General features: G+C 35.9%; 1 protein-coding gene across 1 annotated transcript in view; it reads right to left on the reverse strand.

Annotated features, from left to right (window-relative positions):
* Positions 1 to 22,380, reverse strand: part of HADHB (hydroxyacyl-CoA dehydrogenase trifunctional multienzyme complex subunit beta) — a 42,079-nt gene that overhangs the window by 10,878 nt on the left and 8,821 nt on the right. Inside the window, exons 4-9 of the mRNA XM_044663751.1 lie at positions 15,569 to 15,668; positions 12,955 to 12,999; positions 11,348 to 11,447; positions 4,793 to 4,880; positions 1,298 to 1,485; positions 517 to 697 (exon numbers count right to left, since the gene is read on the reverse strand). Coding sequence (XP_044519686.1) covers positions 517 to 697; positions 1,298 to 1,485; positions 4,793 to 4,880; positions 11,348 to 11,447; positions 12,955 to 12,999; positions 15,569 to 15,668 — 702 coding nt within the window. The remainder of the gene's footprint in view (positions 1 to 516; positions 698 to 1,297; positions 1,486 to 4,792; positions 4,881 to 11,347; positions 11,448 to 12,954; positions 13,000 to 15,568; positions 15,669 to 22,380) is intronic.

The following is a 22,380-nucleotide window of genomic DNA, read 5'->3' on the forward strand; positions in this document are numbered from 1 at the left end:
ATAACATAATATAACATAATATAACATAATATAACATAATATAACATAACATAACATAACATAACATAACATAACATAAGTACTTTCAAATACTTACTTGCTTTCAAGAACCCTGTGAGATAGATAAACTACAAATTATTATTCTCATTTTACAGATAAGAGGTTAAGTGCTTTGACCAAAGACTTACAAAGAATTTTGATGGAGCCAAAATTCAAGTTTGACCAGAGCTGTAAGTCTTTGGTCAAAGCACTTGACCTCTTAACAGGAAGCAAGCAAACCCTGTAAATGAAGAAGAGGCCAATTAACAATGGATTTTTACAATTCCAAAATCCTGGAGAAAAACAGAAATGAAATAGAACTCTTCAGGTTTTAAAATACCAACATGAGGAATTTCTGGTGGGACCAATATTTGATGGCCCTCAAAAATGAGATCTGTGTTGAGGGAATAACTTAAGATTCTGTAGCTAGTTATCATTTTGAATTCTTATATAAGAGAAGATTTAAGTTGTTTTCACCTGGAACTTTGAATGCAATAATGTCAGTGAGGAATCCTTGCTCCTGGGCTTCCTTGGCTAAACGGTGAGAACGAAGGGCATACTCATCCTGTTCTGCTCGGGAAACAGAAAATGCAGCAGCTAGTCGGTCAGCAGAATGGCCCATAGTCTCACTGGTTGAGAACTCAGCTACAGCAGGGAGCTAGGAAGAGGAAAATGATGAGAATTAGAAACTCTGATGACCATTTGAAATAGTCACATAGGGGGCAGCTGGCTAGCTCAGTGGATTGAGAGTCAGGCCTAGAGATGGGAGGTCCCAGGTTCAAATCTGGCCTCAGACACTTCCCAGCTGTGTGGCAAGTCACTTGACCCCCATTGCCCACCCTTACCACTCTTCTGCTTAGGAGCCAATACACAGAAGTTAAGGGTTTAAAAAAATTTTTTTTAAATGAAATAGTCACATAGTAATGGGAGGAAGGAGTCCCACAACATGACTTTTGCTTATTCTCTTTGGAAGAGCTATAACCTATAGTTTTTGTTGATTGTACTACAAATGAAGAAATATGAAGTGCTGTAAAAAGCATAGAGTATGTATTCTATAACTACTATAACGACCCAAACCAGCACCTACACAATGAAGGTCCTCGGCATCTACCATTTTTTTCGCATGTTTAACTAAATAATTAAGTTTTCAATATGGCCAACAAGTTCTTTCTTCCTGACTGTTCAGCACACTCATAATTCAACCTTTATATTACTCCAAAGGAACATACTTGACAATCAGAGATGTTAAAAATCTTACCTCTGGAGTTAAGAAATTCAATCTGAATTTAGAAGCTAACGACAGTCGCTGGCCCAGGGTCTTGGCCTTATTAAGCTCAAGCATCAATTTCCTCATCTTCCTGGAATGTCGTATAGGGACATCTGACATTAACTCCACACCACCTGCCACTATTACATCATACTGGCCAGAAGCAATCAAACCGAAACCTATAGGAGTGAATTAATAATGATGAAGTGACATACATTTCTTATTGTTAATGTATCATGAATCATTCAAATTTTTATTTTTTAATCTGATCTGAAATACCAAGTACTATGAGCATTTCCATATCTAAAGCAGAACAGAAAACTGTACCAATTATTTATAGCTTGCTTTTTAAAAATACATAAATGCAACATGGATCTAAGTGGTCCTGCTTGTCTATTTCTTTCTATTTTCTTCTGTTCATTTAAAAAAATGGCATAATAACATTCTTTCCTTTTTTCGTTTATGGAGCTGCTGTTATTAGGCCCCTTCTTCCTCTCATCTACCCCAAAAACTTTTAAAAAGAGATAACTAAAACCCCAATAACAAATATGCTTAGTCAAGCAAAGTAAATTCTCACAATGGTCATGTCCAAAAATAGCTGCCTCATTCTACACTGTGAGTCTTTCATCTCTCTCTAGAAGGTAGGTAGTGTGTTTCATCCAAATCAGGTGTCTGGATTGTCCATGGTCATTGAAATTGCTTACCAGGAAATTATGAGGATCAGTACAATAGAACATGAATAACTAAATATGTTCTCTTTCCAGAACTAGTCAAGCTAATATTAAAAATACAAAATCAAATCAACACACTAGTAAAAATGTGCTTCATTGAGCAATAAACTAAGAAAAGTCTCCTCAATTATAACTATTAATCTATCTCTCTGCCTCTGGACAATATTATATTTAGACTAACTCAGACAAATGGATACCCAGCCTATACAAAAATCTTCATAGAAGATGGTCTACAACTTTTACTTGTTTAATTTCAATGTTTAGCGATTCTTGATAGTCAAGAAATTTTTTCTTATGAAAAATTTGTAAAAATCTCTTCAGAGATACAATGCTATTATTTCCTTTTGTTCTATTGGATGCTGAGAAACAGAGATATTAAGATGTGAAGGGGACTATATTGGCAGGTAGGAAGCCTGAGTTCTAATCCTACCTGGGTCACTAGTAAAACCTGTGTGAACCTAGGTAGATCATGTAATTTCTTTGGGCCTTGACTTCTTTCTCTGAAATAAAAGGAACTTTAAGGAAAAATGCTAGTACTTATTGGATGCTATACTAACAACAAATCAAAATAGGTGGCCAACATCTACCATGCAAGCAGATTTTTGTATAGTCAGTGGACCTAGGTTCAAATTCTGGCTCTGCTACTTACTTTCTGTTTGATATTAGGTAAGTCATAGGATTTAATGATGGATGGAAATTTAGGTAATAATAGCTGACATTTTTACTGTGCTTTAGTAAGATTTACAAAGTGCTTTATTTAGTGAGAATACTGAAGCCCTGACAGTTGTAACCTTGCCCAAGATTACACAAGTAGCAAGTTATAGAACCAAACCAGGACTTCTACAAAACTAAAGCTAGGTTTTCCAACAATAAATCATTTTATCTTTTGTAAGCCTTAGTTACTTCATTTAGAAAAGAAAGAGATTCAATCAGATAATCTCTAGTCCAGTTCAGCTCTAAATCCTATGATCCTTATCAGGAACCTACCAGCCAATGTTGTAATCTCTTTTATAGGGTCAGTTTAAGTTCAGTTACCAAGACCCATTGAAAAGAAACACCATATTACTGCTAACATTTCTTTGTAGTTAACTAGCTTCTTTCCAACTTCTTCTGGCTTTAGCTCTGACTTTTGGAGTCTAGGGTTTTCCCATTTGTGAATTATGCCAAGTGTAACCTTGCCCCTTTTACTACTGAGGCCTACTCTATTCATGTTTTGTTCCTTACTTGTCTGCTTTTAGCTGACTGACTTGGCTTCTTCCTTACCTTCTTTCTAACAGGACCTGAATTAACTAGCAGCTCTGCCCTAATTTCCTTCAGACCTGGTCTCAATTTTCATTCTTCCCGGTTGCCTCTTACTACATTTCAGCCAGACTATGGTATTCCTTATATTTCCACCAGTACTGAAGAATATTCATTAGGTAACCTCATGTGAATTGTGGCACTGTGCTTGGTGCTTAGAGACCAAAACAGGAAGTAAATAGTTCCTTATTTCTCAGTATCCTTAAATACCTCTCTAAAAGACTCCTGGGGATCTTAAACAGGTCAGTGTCTGCCAATGTATTGCCACTGAGCTGATGATGAAGTGTATTTTTGTTTTTTCTCCTTCAATGGCAATAACCTCAGCAGTTGTGATACCCACAGATCCTAAGCCTCCTTACCATGTAAACACATATTGTTGAAATTAATAAAAATTTTTACTCTTAACAAGATATGCTTACTTTAGCATCAAATACTTGTATTGACTTCTAGAATGATGCTAAGCCAGGATATAACCAAACCACTATTCCCTGGGGAAGTCATGTAGCTCACTTATTTCATCATCTGCTCTGAAATTCCATTCCTTAGTTAAGAAACTCAGAATTTTTGAAAAATATTACTAATTACCAAGGACACAGTTGTTCAGATAGTACTGAATCAAGAATGAGCAAGTTTTCATTTGTGACAAAAATGCTCTTGGGATGATCTGACTTATCCAGTTCTCTGATTAACTCCCCATAAACATATCTTTCCTGCTACTACTTCTCACTGTTGCATGAGATGCCTTTGCTCATGCTATTCATCTCACATCCTACCGCATAAGATGTTACCAGTGCTTATGTTTTAAACTACTATTGCCCTAAGCTCAGATCTCTCTCTACTTAATGAAGAAATCAGTGGGTTGTTAGCTATGAAGGGTTTTTAGGTCTCCTTATATTTGATTTAATTCAGTAATACTTTCTTAGAAAATTTTGCTAGTCAATAGATGTGTGTATTTTTTCTGTTTTCTAATTAATCAGATTTCTCTCTTACTGATTTCATCAATGTAGATAACTCCTGATTATCTACCCCAAATTCCTTCTACCAACAAAGATTGCAAATATTCTGTGATTTATAGTCTTAATGACTTGCCTTGCGCAACATGTGTAATTATGGGTAAGAGGCAGGACTTGAACTGGGTTTTTCCCAACTCCCAAGGTTAGCTCTCTAGCTAAAAAACTCTATAGTTAAATTTAAGGATTAAAAAAAGGAATAGGAAGAAAAAGAATAGCAGCTAAAGTAGTAGTGTCTTCTAGAGGATACATTTTAGGACTCATAATTCTTAAACTCTAATCTTAAATTAATTTAAAAATATTGGTTGTTTTAGGCTTTGTTTCTTAACAAATTCTGATATCTTAGACAAATAATTTAATTTCTCTTTAAAAAAAGAATAAGGAACAAAAATAAGACTTTTGATTTTTAAATTATCAGCTAAAAATTATGGAATTTGTGAGTATACCTGTTGTCATGGCTTGGTTGGAAGAGATGCAAGCCATAGTGACAGTGTGAGAAGGAATCTTGTCTGAGAAGCCAGCTCCAAGGGCAGCCTTTGAAAAATACAAGGAACAATTATGTATCTATTTATTTAATTTAGAATATTCTTCCATGGTTACATGATTCATGATTTCCCTCTTTCCTCCCCCTCCCAGAGCTGACAAGCAGTTCCACTGGGTTATATATGTATCATTGTTCAAAACCTATTTCCACAGTATTCATATTTGCAGTAATCTTCTAACATCAAAACCCTAATCATATTCCCATTGAAGTTCATAATTGATCATATATTTTTCTAATGCATTTCTGCTCCCACAGTTCTTTCTCTGGATATGGATAGTGTCTTTCTCATAAGTTCCTCTGGATTGTCCTGAATCATTGCATTGCTGCTAGTAGAAAAATCTATTACATTCAATTGTGCCATAATGTATCAGTCTCTGCATACAATGTTCTCCTGGTTCTGCTCTTTTCGCTCTACATCAATTCCTGGAGGTTTTTCCAGAGGAACAATTATTTATAAAGAAAGAACCTGACACTGTTGACCATCCTCTCCACCTCTTGAATACTTACTACTTTCTTGTTTTTATGACACTATAATCTTCTGGTTCTTCTCCTACCTTATTGACTATTCTAACTCTTCTCCTCTGGGTTACCGTTTATGTCATGCCCCATTAACTGTTCAGAAACTCTCAAAGTTCAAGCCTGGGACCTCTTCATTCTCCTCTTTTCATTATCTATTGGTGAATTCATCAGCAGCTAGGAGTTTAATTACCATCCCAGAAGAATTAATTACAGATTCACGAATCCAACCCAATTCTTTCCCCAGTCCCATATCTCCAACCTACTATTTCCACATTTCAAAATAGATATCCCATAAATATTTCAAATTTAGCATGCCTGAAACAAAACTCATTATCTTCTCCCAAAAATCCACCCTTCTTCTGAACTTCTTTATTTCTGTTGAAGGTATTATCATCCTTCCAATCACTCATGTTTGAAACTTCAGAATCATTTTCATCTTCTCTCTTTCTCACCTGACATAGGCAAACAGCAGTCAATTCTTAGTTTCTTTCTCTACAATAACACTTACAGCTATTGTCTTCTCTCTATCCATACCCTTTTTCAGGTCTTTGTCACTCTTTCCTGGACTACTGATAAGGTCTTTTCCTGTATCAGGTCTACAAACCCTAATCCATCCCATTTAAGCACCTGCTATATGCCAGGCACTGTGTTAGATGTCAGGATACAAAGACAAAATGAAACAACCCCTGCCTTCAAGGAGCTTACATTCTATCAGGAAAGACAATATGTAAATATGTATGTATACATACAAATATGAATAGAGGCAGGTATGTGACTTTGTGTGTGTATGTGTGTGTGTAAATATATACACATATACAAACAAAATATATACAAGATAATTTGGTAAAGGAAAATAGAAGAGTGATAAAGAAAGATTTCATGTAGAAGATGGCTGCCAAAATGAAATTTTTTAAAGAAAGTTTCCCAAAGTAGCCAAAGGGAAAAATCCCTCATGTGCAGGCCTACTACATGACTCCGAATAGTTCCCTTTTGTCTCTAGAATAGGACATAGCCTGGCCCCAAAATACCCTTCAAGGCTTATTATTCATAATTCATTATACATACATTCATATTACATATATACATATAATAATTCACACCCTTTAAGGTTTAGTCAAGTAGCCTTCTTGCAGTTATTTATATATGATTCTCCTCCCAACTAGCTCTTTGAATTGATTGTCCACAGTGTCTAAAATGGACTCTCTCCTCACCTCTGATTCCCTTCAAAAAAAATCAAAATCCCTGATTTCCTTAAAAAATTAACTCAAGTACCACCTACTTCATGAAGTCATTCCTGAGTCCCTCTCATCCACCTGCTAGTGCCCTCCCTGCAAAAATTACCTTGTTTTTACCTTGTATCTATTTTGTCTGTACTTATACCTCCATGATGTCTCCTCCAATACAAAAGAAACCCTTTATGAGCAGGGATTGTTTCATTTTTGTCTTTGTCTCTCCAGTGCCTAGCTCAGTGTTTGGCACAATGTCAAAGTCCGTTTGCTTTTTATGCAAAAGTTGCTTAATAAATGCTTGTTGAATCCCAGTAAATGTCCATGAGTCATTTCAATTTTTAATAAGTACTGCATCTGGAATGCTGAATCAACACTGTAATCCAGGGCATATAGCCCACTTGGCTGAAAGAAGTTTATGAGTCAATTTTGGAAAAGACTGAAATAATTACTTGTACTGAAATACAAAGCCTGAAAGATAAATCTCCATTATATAAAGTGAGATATCTATTGCAGATCAGTAAGGGCAACAGTAATTCCAAGTCTTGTTCTCCTGAGTTTCCAATGATAAACTATGGTGGCACCATGCCAACTGGTATAAAGTTGAAACACATTAGGAAGTTAAAATTAAACTCCTGTGAATTTCCCTCATGTAAGTGTCCTCTGATCATGTAATCATGTGAATCAGTAAAAATAACTCACCAACTAACACTGCCAAGAAATGCAAGAATAATATATTGACAAGATAAGCAAAAAACCAATTTGGGGTATATGTTTCTTTTTTCAAATTATTGAAATGTTTACCTAAACTTCAAACTTGGGTTAATTATAGGGATTATCACATGAGAGTACTACTACCTAAAGTCACCCCCTTCCCATAACCTCTATCCTTCCCTTCATGAGAGGAAGACAAAATATTTTCCGCATCAGCTGAGATGTTAGGTAATGTTTCTTGTTTCTTTTAAAGCCAAAATCCAACTCTGTAAAGTACACTAAAAGGACTGAAAACTAAGAGCATGATTTGGCTTGGCCAGATCAAAGTAAGGAATTAATTAACCTTTAAATATTTATGCAAAAGCCTGTCAGTTTCATATAATTAGAGTTACTTATCTTATGTAAATGGCATCTATCCCTTGTTGAGTTAAAAATATATCTCCTATCCCATAGCTGCAAAAAACATATGATCTGCTTCTCTCTTAATTATTTATGGATGATTTTTAATATTAAAATCATGAATCCTTCTCAATTGATAAATGGTCAAAGGATATGAATAGACAATTTTCAGAAAAGTAATCAAAGCTATCTATAGTCATATGAAAAATGCTCCAAATCACTACTGATTAAAGAAATGCAAAATAAAGCTCTAAAATACCACCTCACACCTATCAGATTGGTTAATATGGCCAAAGCGGAAAATGAAAAATGTTGGAGGGGATGTGGGAAAACTGGGATACTAATACACTGTTGGTAGAATTATGAATTGATTTAACCATTCTGGAGAGCAATTGGAACTATGCCCAAAAGGCTATAAAATTGTGAATATCCTTTTATCCAGCAATACCCCATTGTGGTTCTGTAGCCCAAAGAGATTTTTTAAAAAGAGAGAAAAAAGGGCCTGTTTGCACAAAAATATTTATAGCAGCTCTTTTTGTGGTGGCAAAGAAGTGGAAATTGAGGGGATGTCCAACAACTGGGGAATGGTTGAGCAACTTTAAGCAGATTCTAATGGGATACTACTATGCTATAAGAAATGATGAGCAAGATGATTTCAGAAAAACCTGGAAAGACTTACATGAACTGATGCAAAGTAAAGGGAGCAGAAGCAAAACATCGTACACAGTAATAGCTACTGTATGATGATCAACTGTGAATGACTTAGCTAATGTCAGCAATACAATGATCCAAGATAACTCCAAAAGGACTCATAAAGAAAAATGCTAAATACCTCTGGAGAAAAAAATTGATGAAATCTGAATATAAATCAAAGCATACTATTTTTCCTTGTATTTTCTTCATGGGTTTTAAAAAAATGTCTTTCATAACATATGGAAATAGGTTCTGCATGACTGCAAATATATAATCTTTATCAAATTGCTTACTATCTTTGGGGAAAGAATTTATTACAAAGTTTTTAAAAATGAATGTTAAAATTATTTTTTACATGTAATTGGAAAAATAGAATATTAACGAGACAAAAATAAAGTCATGTATCCACTTCAGATGTATGGTGTAAAGTACTAATTGGTCTAAGCTTAATTTCTACTGGACCACTTTCCAGTTTTCCCAACGATTTTATCTTTCTTAAGTCATTTATGTATCCTACTTTGTTAAATTCTGAGTTACTGAGATCTATTGTTTCTGATTCTCCCTTGCCCAGTCTGTTCCAGAGAGCTACCTCTCTTGATGGCTGCTGCTTTATAATATAATTTGAAATCTGAAAGAGCTATTCAATCCTCCCTTCCTGTCTCTTTTCATTATTACCCTTGGTGGTCTATAGATTTTACTTTTTCAAATGAATTTTGTTATTTTATTAAGTTGTATACAGTATCCCTTTGACAATTTGACTGGAAGAGCATTAAAGCTATAAATTAACTTTGGTGGCATTGTCATTTTTATTATATTGGAACATATTTGTCACAAGCATTGAATATTCCTCCAGGCATCTAAATTGCTTCATATTTCTTTAGGAAATACATTGTAACTAGATCTATATTGTGTGCTTTGGTAGATTGATCCCCAGATATTTTATACATTTTGTAGTTACTTGAATTTATATTTCTTTTTATTATTGTTTCTTAGATTTGCTATTATATAAAAATTAAGTTGATTTCTGAGGGTTTATTTTGTAGCATGCAACTTTTTTGAAGCTGTTATTTATTTCAGAGAATATCTTTGTGAATTTCCTAACATTTTCTAAGTAAACCAACATGTTATCAGCAAACAGGAATAGTTTTATCTCTTTAACCCGTTTTCTCTTGTCTTACTACTACTATTGCCAGCATTTCTAGAATTTTGTCAAATAATAATGAGGAGAACAGGCATTCTTAAATTATTCATGTATTTGCTAGAAAAGTTTCTAGTATATTCCCATTAGGTATGATAGCTGCTTTTGATTGAGACAGATATTTTTCATGATATTAAAAAAGGGTCCCTCTATACCTATACTTTTTGGAATTTTTAGCATAAATGGTTGCTATACTTTTGAGAAAGCTTCTTCTACAAGTATTGAAATGATCATGTAATTTTGGAAGCTTTTGTCTTCACATGATTAATTATACTGAATGTTTTCCTAATGTTGAACCTTCCTTGCATCATTGGTATAAACCCAACATGGTCATTATGGGTTTAAAAATCCCCTATCCCCTTATATGAGAATTAGATTTTAATGTTAGCAGTATTCTTGAGATAATCATAATTGTAATTCTAAGATAGTTAGCATAAGTCATGATTTTAGTAGGCTTTTTGTGATTATTCTAGTATAAGTATTAAGGTTTTGAATTAAGTAAATAACCGCTTTAGCACAGGCCTTAATGTCAGCCCCTTCTTCAAAGCTGCTATATCATGCACCCTCAGCAATAATTACAGTCTTGAACTTGTATATGTCACTAAGCCTGACCCGGGGTTCAAAGCCTGGTACCACCCAACACTACCCATTCTTTTCCATTGTGTCACTAGTCCAGGCTCCACTGCTCCCCACTTGCTATTTGCATCACTACTCCAGGTTCCCCCACTCCTCCCTTTTTCATCAAATGACTTTTAAGTCACTACAAAGTGACTTCTTCTGACCAATGAGAAGTATTTCCTGATTACTTCAACAATCCACATCTCTCTATTTTTATCACTGTCTTGGATTATTTTTGTATTGGTACAAAGGTTGTCTTAATTCTTTGGGGTATATGGGAAGATCTTTCACAGTGCTCAGAGTCTTTCAGTCTTGACCAGAAGTTCGGTTTTATTGTGGGACTTGGCACTCTTATAATAAATCAATCTTTCTTTTTGGCTTGGAGACTCGGTTTCTCTAAATTGTGTTCCTGTGGTTTGAAATTATGCAACATCTTGATGAATTTCTTTGATGAATTGCTTAGTTGGTCTGAACAGATTTTATTTACAATTTTGAATCAAAATCCATTAACAATTTCATTCTACAGTTCTCCTCTGCTTTCTCCTTCCCTAGTTTAGGTATGAGGACTACACTTGTCTCATAAAAATATAATAAAGTGCTTTCTTTCTTAATTTTTGAGAATAATTAGCATTGGCACTAATTGTGCTTTAAAATTTTAATAGAATTCTCCCATGAATTCATCAGCTCCAGAAGATATTTTCTTTGGTATTTCCTTTAAAGATAGTTCCACTTCTTTTTTCTCAGATTAAATTATAAGATCCATATTTGGTATTCTATTAGTTTGGGTGTTTTATAATTTTTGAATATCCATTAAAAGTTTCATGTCACCTCTATTCCCTTCCTTGCTCAGGTTTTTTAGAACAGTACTGTAGTCTACCATATTAATATACACTAAGGATTTTAAGAATCAAAATTATGATTTAATACTTGATATCATTTTATTTTCAAGTTATGATTTAATACTTGATATCATTTTATTTTCAAGTTAAATAAACTTTATAAACTTTTCTTAAATGTGAAAATCAATCAACTGAAGATCAAGTTCATTGTCCAATTAGAGTTACTACCAATACAGCTTTATTTTACTTACCTCTCTAGCAACATTGCTTGTTTTCACTTCCTGGATAACTGTACCATAGACAATATAATCAACAACATCCTTTGGGATGCTGGTTCGATGTATCAAGCCCCTGAAAGGAAAAAAAATCAGAACTGTGTGTTCTATCCTTAAAATAATCCTTAGCTCTAGCATATGAATACTGGGATTCAAGAGAGTACCAAGTGGCACTTTTCCCAAATGGGAAAAATTTCATGCTGAGATAAGTCTATGACTGTGGGAAATAAGGGAAAATGTTTTGGTGCCAGCTAACATTTAAAAAAAAATGTTCTACAGAACATAAATTCTTAGAACTGAATATTTAAATGAAAATAATACTAAATACTTCTAAGCAGCTAGGTGGCACAATGCATAGAGTCTGCATAGGGTCTGGAGTCAGGAAGACTCACCTTTCTGAGTTCAAATCTGGCCTCAGACATTTACTAACTGTGTGACACTTACTAGCTAAGTTTGAATATTCCTGTTTGAGTTACTGCATGCTTGGTATCTTCATTGGTTCAATTCAAGAATATTAAGAATCTACTTTGTGAACACACTGAAGGGAAGTTTGTTGAACCTGACAAAGAGCAATTACATATCAGATCTCCAGCTGCCTGAGTTAGCTATAGTGTAAGGGGAGCACAACAGCAGTTATAACACAGTTGGCATAAGGTGATGACCAGTATGGAGTAAACCTCCTATATAGAATATCCTAAAAACTAATTGTTTTACCATAGCTTTTTCAATTCAGTTCAAAAAACATTTATTAATAAAGCAACTACTATTCAAGGGATTGGACTATAAAGATAAAAATAAAAGAGTCTCTACCCTCAAGGGGCTTATTACCTTATTAGAGTCTAGGGTGGAAACAGAAAAAATGACATCTACACAGACAAGGAGAGGACATTAGGAAATGCTTTTCATAAGAGGTAGTACTTTGACAGAGTTCTGAAAGGGACTAAGGCTTTAAAGAGGTGGAGGAGAGGAGAGGAAAAGAACAGGTCTAGGCATGAAAGATAAACATGCAAAGACATGGAGCCTGGGATAGAATGTCAGCTCCAAGGAACAGCAAGGCTAGTTTGGTTTAAATATAGAGTGGAAAAAAAGGAGGGATGTAAAATAAGACTGGAAAGATAGCCATGGGCTAGATTATAAAAGGCTTTAAATGGTAAAGTGAATAGGATGAACTTTATCTAAGAGGTAAGAGACCTCTGAACATTTGTGTGACACAGTTGGATCTGTGCTTTAGGAAGATTATTTTGATAGCTGTATGCAGAAAGGACTAGAAAGGGGAGAAATTGGAAGCAGGATGACCAGTTAGGAATCTATTACTAGAGTACAGTCAAGAGGCAATAAGGATTGGAACTAGGATAATGGCTGTAAGCAGTGAAGGGGAAGGGGCAAGATGTTGTGAAGGAAGAATCAACAGACCTTGGAAATGGATTGCATAGAAACAGAAGAACTTTCTTGTTTTGGTAATTCTAGAATTATACTAAATACACAGCATTTTTGTTGGAATGAGAGAGAGAGAAAGAAAGGAAGGAAGGAAGGAAGGAAGGAAGGAAGGAAGGAAGGAAGGAAGGAAGAAAAGCTGTACTTACTTAAGTGCTGCTCTGGCCAAATCATGTGGCATCAGATCTTTGTATCTGAAGAGAACAAAATACACCAATTCACCACCACAGCCTATTATTTTAAGGAGATAATCATGTTTCTATTTGTGATAAAAAAGAGAGCTCACATTTATATAGCCCTCTCCAATTTAAAAATGGCTTCTTACTGAATCCTGGGAAATAGGAACCATAAGTATTTTTATCTTCATTTTACTGCTGAGGAAATAGGTGAAGTGATGTGATAATAGGAATAGATATGATATGAGAAAGTTCCAACTCCTACTGAACAACTATATAAAGAATTAACAAAAATGCTGTTATATATCTATGTGCTCCTATCCCAGCATGCCCCTGCACTGAGTTCTACTCCCCTAATTGGTGAGTCCCTGGCCAAAACCATTCATGAGGAGTCCCAGTCATGTTCATCTCACTCCCAGTTCAACAATCGCTGAACTTTTCCACCTCTTTACCAGCAGCTCTGCCCCCAAACAAGGACCCACCTTCCCCTCCTCCCTTTTCCAGATCCTTGATGATGTGTTCTTCCCTGTCAGAATGTGAGCCTCTTGAATGGAGGGCCTGCCTTCTTAGCTTGTATTTTATATCTTGTAGAGTAGTGCCTAGGCACAGTGCCTGGCCCAGGGTAAACAATAAATGTATTGTCCATCAATATTATTAAGCATGGACCACTAAAAAGTACAGTTTCAACCCTTTCAGGCAAGGTTCTGTATTTATTTAAGCCAACATTTCCTTCCATAAGTTTGTACTGAGAGACTCAATGAGAAGATGGTTCATGAAATTCTTGCAATTACTCTGTAGGTCAGAGAGCAGCCAATAACTCTATAAACTTCCAAAACTAAACTCATCTCTTCAATCATAGAAGAATGTGACAAAATCTAAATTATGCCAACATTAAAATGCCAAAACTAGCTGTCAATTTATCATTGTGTAACCTTAGTTGCTCTATTACATCCACACACCCACACACTAGGGTTTATCAATTCATCTGCTCTTTGGTCTCCTTAGGCCCATTTCTAAATACTTTTGTTGGATAATTCTCAAACTTTGTTTTGGATCTATCCTTCCCAACAACCATTCACTTGTACTGAATAACAATTTATTCCAAGCAAGCAGGAAAAGAAATCAAAATAATTTATTCTGCTATTTATATTCCCTTCAAGGGGAGAGGTAAGGGTTGTATAAATAACTTCACACTGGTAAATTCTATGCATTTCTCTAACCTATATCACTGATATGGACTTCTGGAAAATAATCATTATTCCAAGCAAAATATAGTAAAGAAAGTAGTTCTTCCCCTAATCCTATCCTCCAGACTGCAGCTGATCTCTCACAGAAGGCCCAAAATATAATCATAAAGTATTAAGATGTTAAACTAAGATCTGTTCCCAATTCCTTTATCAGATGTAAACACCTAGAAATTAACCAAAAAAGAAACAATTTCATTCAAAAAAGGTCAATTAGTCACTGCCATCTCTGAGGACTTTAAATAGCTAAGCCTTGAGGAGACAAAAAAAGCTTAGAGCAGTAATAAAGTGAGACTCTCATGCAGAGGAAGTAAAGGGGATAATTTCTCTCTTTTCTCCCCCATCTTTTCACCTTCCATTAGTAAAGATACCTAACTGTAGAGAATTAGATACCTCATTCATCATTTGATTCCTCCACAATCAAAGACTTAATAAATTATTATGAAATAAAAGTCTGAACTAATCTGCTGAACCAAAGCAAACTGTAAGCAAATGTTAACTTTCGATGAACCTTGAATTGAACCAAAGTTTAAAAAAGCAATCCCCTGATCCCACCCCTACCTGAAGTGGATGAACCATTTGGAACAAGTCCTATCTTGGCATGTATAGGAACAGATCCTGAGAATGTTCAGTGTCTATCTGCTCCACACTGTCCTGAGGCCCAGTACTGAAAGAGCCCATCTCCTCCTGCCAGAACTGTATCAGGATTTGTGACATTAGAGGGTGGAAAATGTTCTTGTGAGAATTTAATGTAATGTTGCACATATTATTTTCATAGTAACCATAAGTGCTATTGTTCAGATACAATTTAGGTGAAATGGGCTTCCATAAGGTACCCTAGAAATTTAAGTACTATTTACAACATTGTTTCTAAAGGAAAATGAGATCAGTGTTCCAAACTTTTGACTTTTCAAGCTTAGAATACAAGTCACTTGTAAGACAAGAACTTCCTACCCTCCAAAACCAGAACAAAACCTGATAAATTACTCTCTTAGTTGAATCTGAACAGTTGCATTCATCTAGTTGATTTCTCTCCATAGATTTTTATCTACTCCCATCTGACCTAACTAGGCTTCTTTTACTGAAAAGAAGAATTAGTAAGATGAACAATCATTTGACTCAATACAATTTAGTTTAATTTACTCCATTTCACTCTGGCTTCCAACATCCTGGAAGATTTCTGTCACAGGTGACCTGGAAAATGTCAGAATAATTCTATTCTTTCTGGGTATTTGGGAATTACTTCATTCCATTTAAATTACTCTTAAGACATCAGTCCACCACCAATAGCAACCACTTGAAGTCTTAAAAAAAATGATGTAACACAATTGTTTCATACTTACGAAGTGCCAGACATCAGAAAGGGAGTGCGCACGCCATCTACCACCACAATGTTCTTTACATTAGGCTTGGTTAAGGTCTTCTTAGTTTGGGTTTGTACAGCTTTAAGATAAGGTTTAACAAACAATTAACTAAAAGACTAATCGGCAGTCTTTTCTAAGAATCTTAAAAAGCAATCTAGGAAGCAATCATTCACCAAGTATTTATTGTTATAAATAAATAGGTGGATAGAGGAGGGGGGTAGACTGGATACTACCACTGCTAACTGGGTGACAGCAGTGATAGTTCAGATATGTGGCTAGAGCAAGATCACCTGAGTCTTGCCACCTAGCTAGACGTTGTACCACCTCCCTCCTTTATAACAGTGCCCAGGCAGGATCCTTCAGGTCAGTAGATGGTATCCCTTCAGGTCCCACCTGGGGTTGATTAATGATGGATATTGGACTCTATTAGCCTTGGACACGTTTATCTGACTGCGTTGCTCCCTTCCCAGAGAAGTGATGACACAACCACTCCAGGAAGGTACTTGAATAACTTTATCTCAAAAGAAGGAATATTAGGAAATGGGAAGAGGAACTGGGAAACCCTAAATTAATGTTGATAATAGTAATCCCTCAGAGCTATAGGCGAGTGAGTGATTCTGGCTTAATCTAGCTCCTCTGGCTCAGCCTGGCCACAGCCAAACCAGAGCAAGCAAGATGTTGTTTGATGTCTTTCAGCTTCTTCTTCTTGCCAGATGTTGTTATGCCTTTACAGCCTTCAGGTACCACCCCTATCCACCCACTTCTTCTTCTCCTGCCCACTTCCCAGATCCCTCCTGGGCCCTGGGAAACCTAGATAACTAAAGATGTTTGAATTCCTAAATATCTAGGGGACAGTAGAATAAGAAGATTGATGGTCTGGGTACAGGTTGGCAATGTTAATCAGGTACAAGACAGAAGTTCTTGCAAGGTTGAACCAAGCAAGCCTCAGATCCCAATAGACCAGGGTCCACAGATCTCAGTTCCAAGGGAAATGAAAGGAACCAAAAGCCAGGGCTGCCAGGGTATTTATACCCCCGTGGCCAATCGCTTTCTCCCCTGTCCTCATGGCCCCTGGGAACATTCTGATGTCCAATGGTCTTCACTTGTCAATCAACAGTGAGACTCTCTGCTCCCAGAGTTTCAATATAACATTATTAAGCACCTACTGTGTGGCAAGGCATTCCAACAGCTGCAGGAGATACAAAGACAAACCCTCAAAAAATTTACATCCTGTCTGTGGAGACAGCACATACATATATAAGTAAACACAAAACTAACAAAGAAAAATTGATGTGGGGGGTGAGGAGGGAGGAGGGAGAAGTCAAAAGGATGGAAGAGATATTGAGTGGCCCCTGAGCTGAGTTGTAAAAATAGCTTGAAATTGTTCTAACAGTTGAAGGTAAAGAGGGAGAACAACCCAGGGAAATAGACAAAGGCAAGGAGATGATAAATAGAGTGTATGAGGAAACAGGTCCATTTGGCTGAACTCTAGAATGGGCATCTCAATCAATCAATCAACAAACATTTATTAAGAGCTACTATGCGCCAAGAACTGTGCTAGGGACAGAAATACAATGAATGAAACCACCACTATTTTAAAGAAATATAAGGCTGGAAAGGTAGATTAGGGTAAATGTCAAATAAAAGTTAAATTTTATCCTAAAGGAAATTGGGATTCACCAGTGTTTGAGGAGGAAAGTCATATAGTCACACCCATACATAAAGCTGCATTTGCCAGTTACCCAACTATTAGATTATTTAAAATACTTTTTAGCTTTCTTTTATGTCTTATCTTCCTATTGGATTGTTATCTCCTTGAGGACAGAGCTTGCCTTTACATATGTGTATCTCTAGTGCCTAGCACATTACCTTACACATAGTAGGTACATAATAAATGTTTATTGACTGTTGATTGACTAAAATAGCAGGCTAGGAAGTTGACAGTAGCAAATGACCATAGTAACAAACCCAAAGATCCAAGCTTTTGGAAGAAGAACTCACAATTCAACAAAAACTGCTGAGAAAATTAAAAAAGTTTGGCAGAAACTAGATACAGAAAAACATCTCGTGCCATATACCAAGGTAACGTCAAAATGAATACATGTGTAATAATGAAAATGGTTGTTGTCAAATTGTAAGAGTTTAAAAAGTTGTGGTTGCCATTTATAATAAATATTAAGTCAAAAGCCTGTTAGTAGCTTTAGTACAGAAAAGTAGAGATAGTAAAGAGAGAAATGTAGGAAGAAGGTAGAAAATATTGCCTAGCTAAATACTCTAAGCGCGGATCTGAGTACCTCCAGATCGCGAGTGCAAATCCAAATGTGAATCTCACCAGCTTACAAGAGTGTCTCCAACAAAGCGTTTCATGAACCAAAAGAGAGTCTGATGCTGCAAAGACTGAGCCTCCAAAGAGTCTCATGCACAAGAGAGTGTCCCGCTGAAGACAGGAGAAGAGCCAAAAAGCCAGTGGCTCTGTCCAGGGTCTCCTCTTTCAGTAAGAGCCACCAACACAGAATCCCTCTTTCAGCAAGAGCCACTGGCTCAGTCTTTCTAGTAAAAAACTTTTGGGGTGAAGGGAGAAAGATGCATGCCCGCAAAGGGCATTCTGTGTATCATCTTTGGCACCCATGCCATAGGTTCCCCATCACTACCCTAGAATGTCTCTTTGTCATGCTGGTGCCCTTCTCTCATTGGGGAGCTACTTCTAGGACCCCCATTTTGAGGAGAGATTCAAGCCAGCCATGCTTCATTCCCCTCCCAGCTATGCTTTTAACTCTCTGGGCTTGCCACCATGGCCCTGCAAGGATACCTAGCCTGGCTCTGCTTTTTAATCCCTTTTAGGTATGAATTCTTTCATTAAAATGTAAGCTTGTTGAGGGTAGAAACTGTCTTTCCTTTTTTGTTTGTATTTGTAATCTCAGTGCTTGGCACTGTGCCTGACACATGGTAAGTGCTTAATAAAAGTTTGTTACTTGTCAAATGTTTTATGCCAATGGAACACATGCTTTAGAAAGTCTTTGAGTTTGTCCAGGGACAAATTCTGTATCTGCATTCCAGACATGGCTAAATTTAGAGTTTAATACTAAGCTTGCTAGTTTTTTGGCCATAGCAACTCTCAAAGGCCATCAATAGGCAGAGGGATTTGATCAGCATAGATGATAGGGGTACTCACACTGATTAAATTATAGTAACAATTTAACAAAACATATATTCAAATTACTTATGCTACATTACATTCAATTCAATAAGCATTTCTTAAACACACAAGGGACTGTGATGGGTACTTAAGCCATTCCTAGCCTGCTTTCCCTCCAGTGGTTTTCTTCAAGACCATACTCAAATATTACCTTCATATACAGCTTCTTTTGATCCCACCATCTGGTAGTACAGTTCATCCCCAAACTATCTTGTATTCATTCTGTATATATTCTGTATGAACATATATATATGTATATGTATATGTATATGTATACGTATACATATACATATATATATACACACACATACACACACAACACACACACATACATATATATTTATGTCTCTCATTAGATTATGTGCTTGTGAATGGAGACTGTTTCACTTTTGTATCCTAAACATTTAACACAGTCTGGAATAGAATGGGTAATTACTATATGTCTATTGATTGAATAATTGGTATATTTGAAAGCAAAAATAAAATAGTCCCTGAACTCAAAGAACTTAGTGTCTCCTATGTGGGTATTCTTCTACCAAGACAGATCACAACTTTTTTCAGATGATTTGATGTCCAATCTTTGAGAAATAAGATCCTTAGAATTCAGCTAAGCTAGTCCTTTGATGACTAATCATTGCCAGACCAGAATCTGAAGCTTTCCTAGCTTAGTGGAAATTGCTAGAATTTGCACCCCCCTGGTAAATACAGGGTCACCTCCATTCTATAAACTCAGAGTAGTTCTTATAGAAGGATATGATTAACTTATCTAAGTTTAAAGCTGTATCACAGAAAATTGGTTACTGAATAATCAAGTTTTCTGGCCACAGTTCATGAAGATAGTCTACTATGGTGATCCACAGTTGGGTCTTTCTGAAATGTTAATAGCATAGGACAGAATTGCTAAGTGGCAAATGTGTAGCTAGGTTTTATACAAAGATGGCAGGATCCAAGAACAAAAAGGAGTGCTTGTTTGTGTAAGATAGACATTATGTGCTAAATAAATGACAGTTCACCCCTTTCCTAGCATTCTAAATAAAATTCCTTTTGAAAAGCACCCCAGCAAATGGAACCCCCACAGATAAGAAATTGAAATAGACATGTAATCACAGCTACAGAATGAAAAATGAGCAATGTACCAGGATAGCAATTTAATTAATAACATGGAAAAAACTCCCAACAACTTTGAAAGACTTTAAACTCAAACAAAGCAATAATCAACTATAGTTTCAGAGAATTGAGAGTGAAGCATGCTATTCACCTCTTGACAGAGGGCTGATAGATTCAAGGACCAAAATGGGGCACACATTTTTGGACATGGAAATTATGGGCTTATCTTGCTTGATTACACTTGTTAGAAGAATTGCATTTTTTTTTTTGTCATTAGGGTGTGGAGCTTGAGGGCAATAGGGACAGTACTGCCCCAAAATAGAAAAGAGACTCACTGAAGTTTCCAAAACATAATGAACAGAAGAGAACAGAAGGAAATTCATAAGGAAGCATAGATAAGGCAGATAGCTTTGAAAGTGACATGCTAAATTCATTGTATACTTTATTTTCTTAAAGTAGACTGTATGTAATGGAGATTCATGGTTTCATATATAATTCCATATTTTTCAGTTCTATTTTGTATATGAGAATACTTTTGTGTTGGGTTTTTTTTGGTATAAAATTCAGTTGTTGCTGTCCAGTCATTTCAATAGTGTCTTACTTTCATGACTCCACTTGAAGTTTTCTTGGCAAAGTACTAGTGGTTTGCCATCTCCTTCTCCAATTCATTTTACAGATAAGGAACTGAGGCAAAAGGGGTTAAATGACTTGCCCAGGGTCACAGCTAGTAAATGTCCAAGGGCAAATTTGAACTTAGGAAGACAAGTCTTCCTGACTCTAGACCCAGCACTCTATCCACTGCATTATTCAGCTGCCCATAAAATTCAGAGTACAAAATTATTTTTAAAAATTAAGAGGAAAGTGATACTGGCCAAAAAAGAGACACCTTCTGTGAAGTTAATGGCAATCCTGACCACAGATAGCAATAGGGGCTACAGAAAAAAACAGATCAAGAATAAGCATTCTTGGAGGTAGATATAAAGCAGTTCAATTAAAAGCAGTTTTTCTAGAACAAGATATTCACATGATAAGATCACTGTGAAGCTATTGCAATGAAAAGGAAATCAGAAATTGAGGGGCAATATTAAAAAAGATCATAGAATGTTCAAGCAGAACTTGGAACTCAGGATATTCAAATTCCAACTTCAGCCTGTTCTTCTTATTCTAGAATAAAGTACAATCTCCTCTATTTGGCATTTAAAATCCTTCACAATCTGGCTCCAGTCTTTCCAGGCTAATTACCCACTGGTTTTCCCCTTATACTTTCACATACTCTCCAGGCAAATAATTGGTTTACTTGTTTTTTATTTCCCCCATCCTTGTGAGAGCATAACCTCTCAGGCAAGCAATGCTCTCTGTCCTCATCTCTACCTCTAGGAACTACTTTGTCATTGTTTGGTCATTTTCCAGTCCTGTCTGACTCGTTATGACCCCATTTGGGATTTTCTTGGCAAAGAATACTTTGTCATGGAGTATTTGCCATTTCCTTCTCCAGGTCATTTTATAAATGAGGAAACTGAGGCAAATAGGGTTAAGTGACTTGCCCAGGGTCACATAGCTACTAAGTATCTGAGACCAGATTTTAATTCCTGGCCTAGGGCTATGCCACTATGCCACATAGCAACCCTCTTAGAACTACTGTTTCCCTTCAAATAAAGCTTTCACTCCAGGGCCACTTCCTTCAGGAAACCCTTACTAATAGGTCCAATTTGTTCTCACATGATCCTGAGATCACTTTGTATTTTTTTGGATTTACCTATCTGTGTACCAGTTTTTTTTTGGTTTTGTTTTGTTTTTTTTTACTACAGAATGTAAAGTCTTTGAGGACATGGATTGTTTCTTCTTCATCTTTGTATCTCCAATGCCTATCACAGGGCTATTAACACAATAGGAACTTAACAAACATTTGTTGAACAGAAACTGAATTGAATAATAACATATGTACTATCTTGTACACCACCTTAACTTCATATGTGTATATGAATTATTATCATTACAACTCAAATTAAAGAGAGTATGACAGAGAAGATAGAGGGCTGGACTTGGAGTCAAGAAGAACTAGTTCAGAACAGCAATACAATGATTCAGGACAATTCTAAGGATCTTATGAAAAAGAATGCTATCCATCTCCAGAGAAAGAACTGTTGGAATAGGAATGGAGATGAAAACATATGACTTATCACTTGTTTACTTGAGTTTATGTTTTGGGGTTTTGGTTCTATAAGATGATTCACTTACAAAATTGAATAATATAGAAATATGTTTTACATGATAATACATGTATAACCCAGATTGAATTGCTTGTCAGTTCTAGAAAGAGGGGAGGGAAGAAGGGAGACAATATGGTTCATATAACTCCAGAAAAATTATGTGAAAATTTGTTATTAAAATTTTTTAAAAATAAGAATTAATTCAAATCCCACCCTGAACACTACTAGTTGTGTGATCTAAACAAGTCATTTAACCCCTTTTAGCATTAGGCAAACTC

The sequence above is a fragment of the Gracilinanus agilis genome, chromosome 2, assembly GCF_016433145.1.
Source record: "Gracilinanus agilis isolate LMUSP501 chromosome 2, AgileGrace, whole genome shotgun sequence".
Lineage (NCBI taxonomy): Eukaryota > Metazoa > Chordata > Mammalia > Didelphimorphia > Didelphidae > Gracilinanus > Gracilinanus agilis.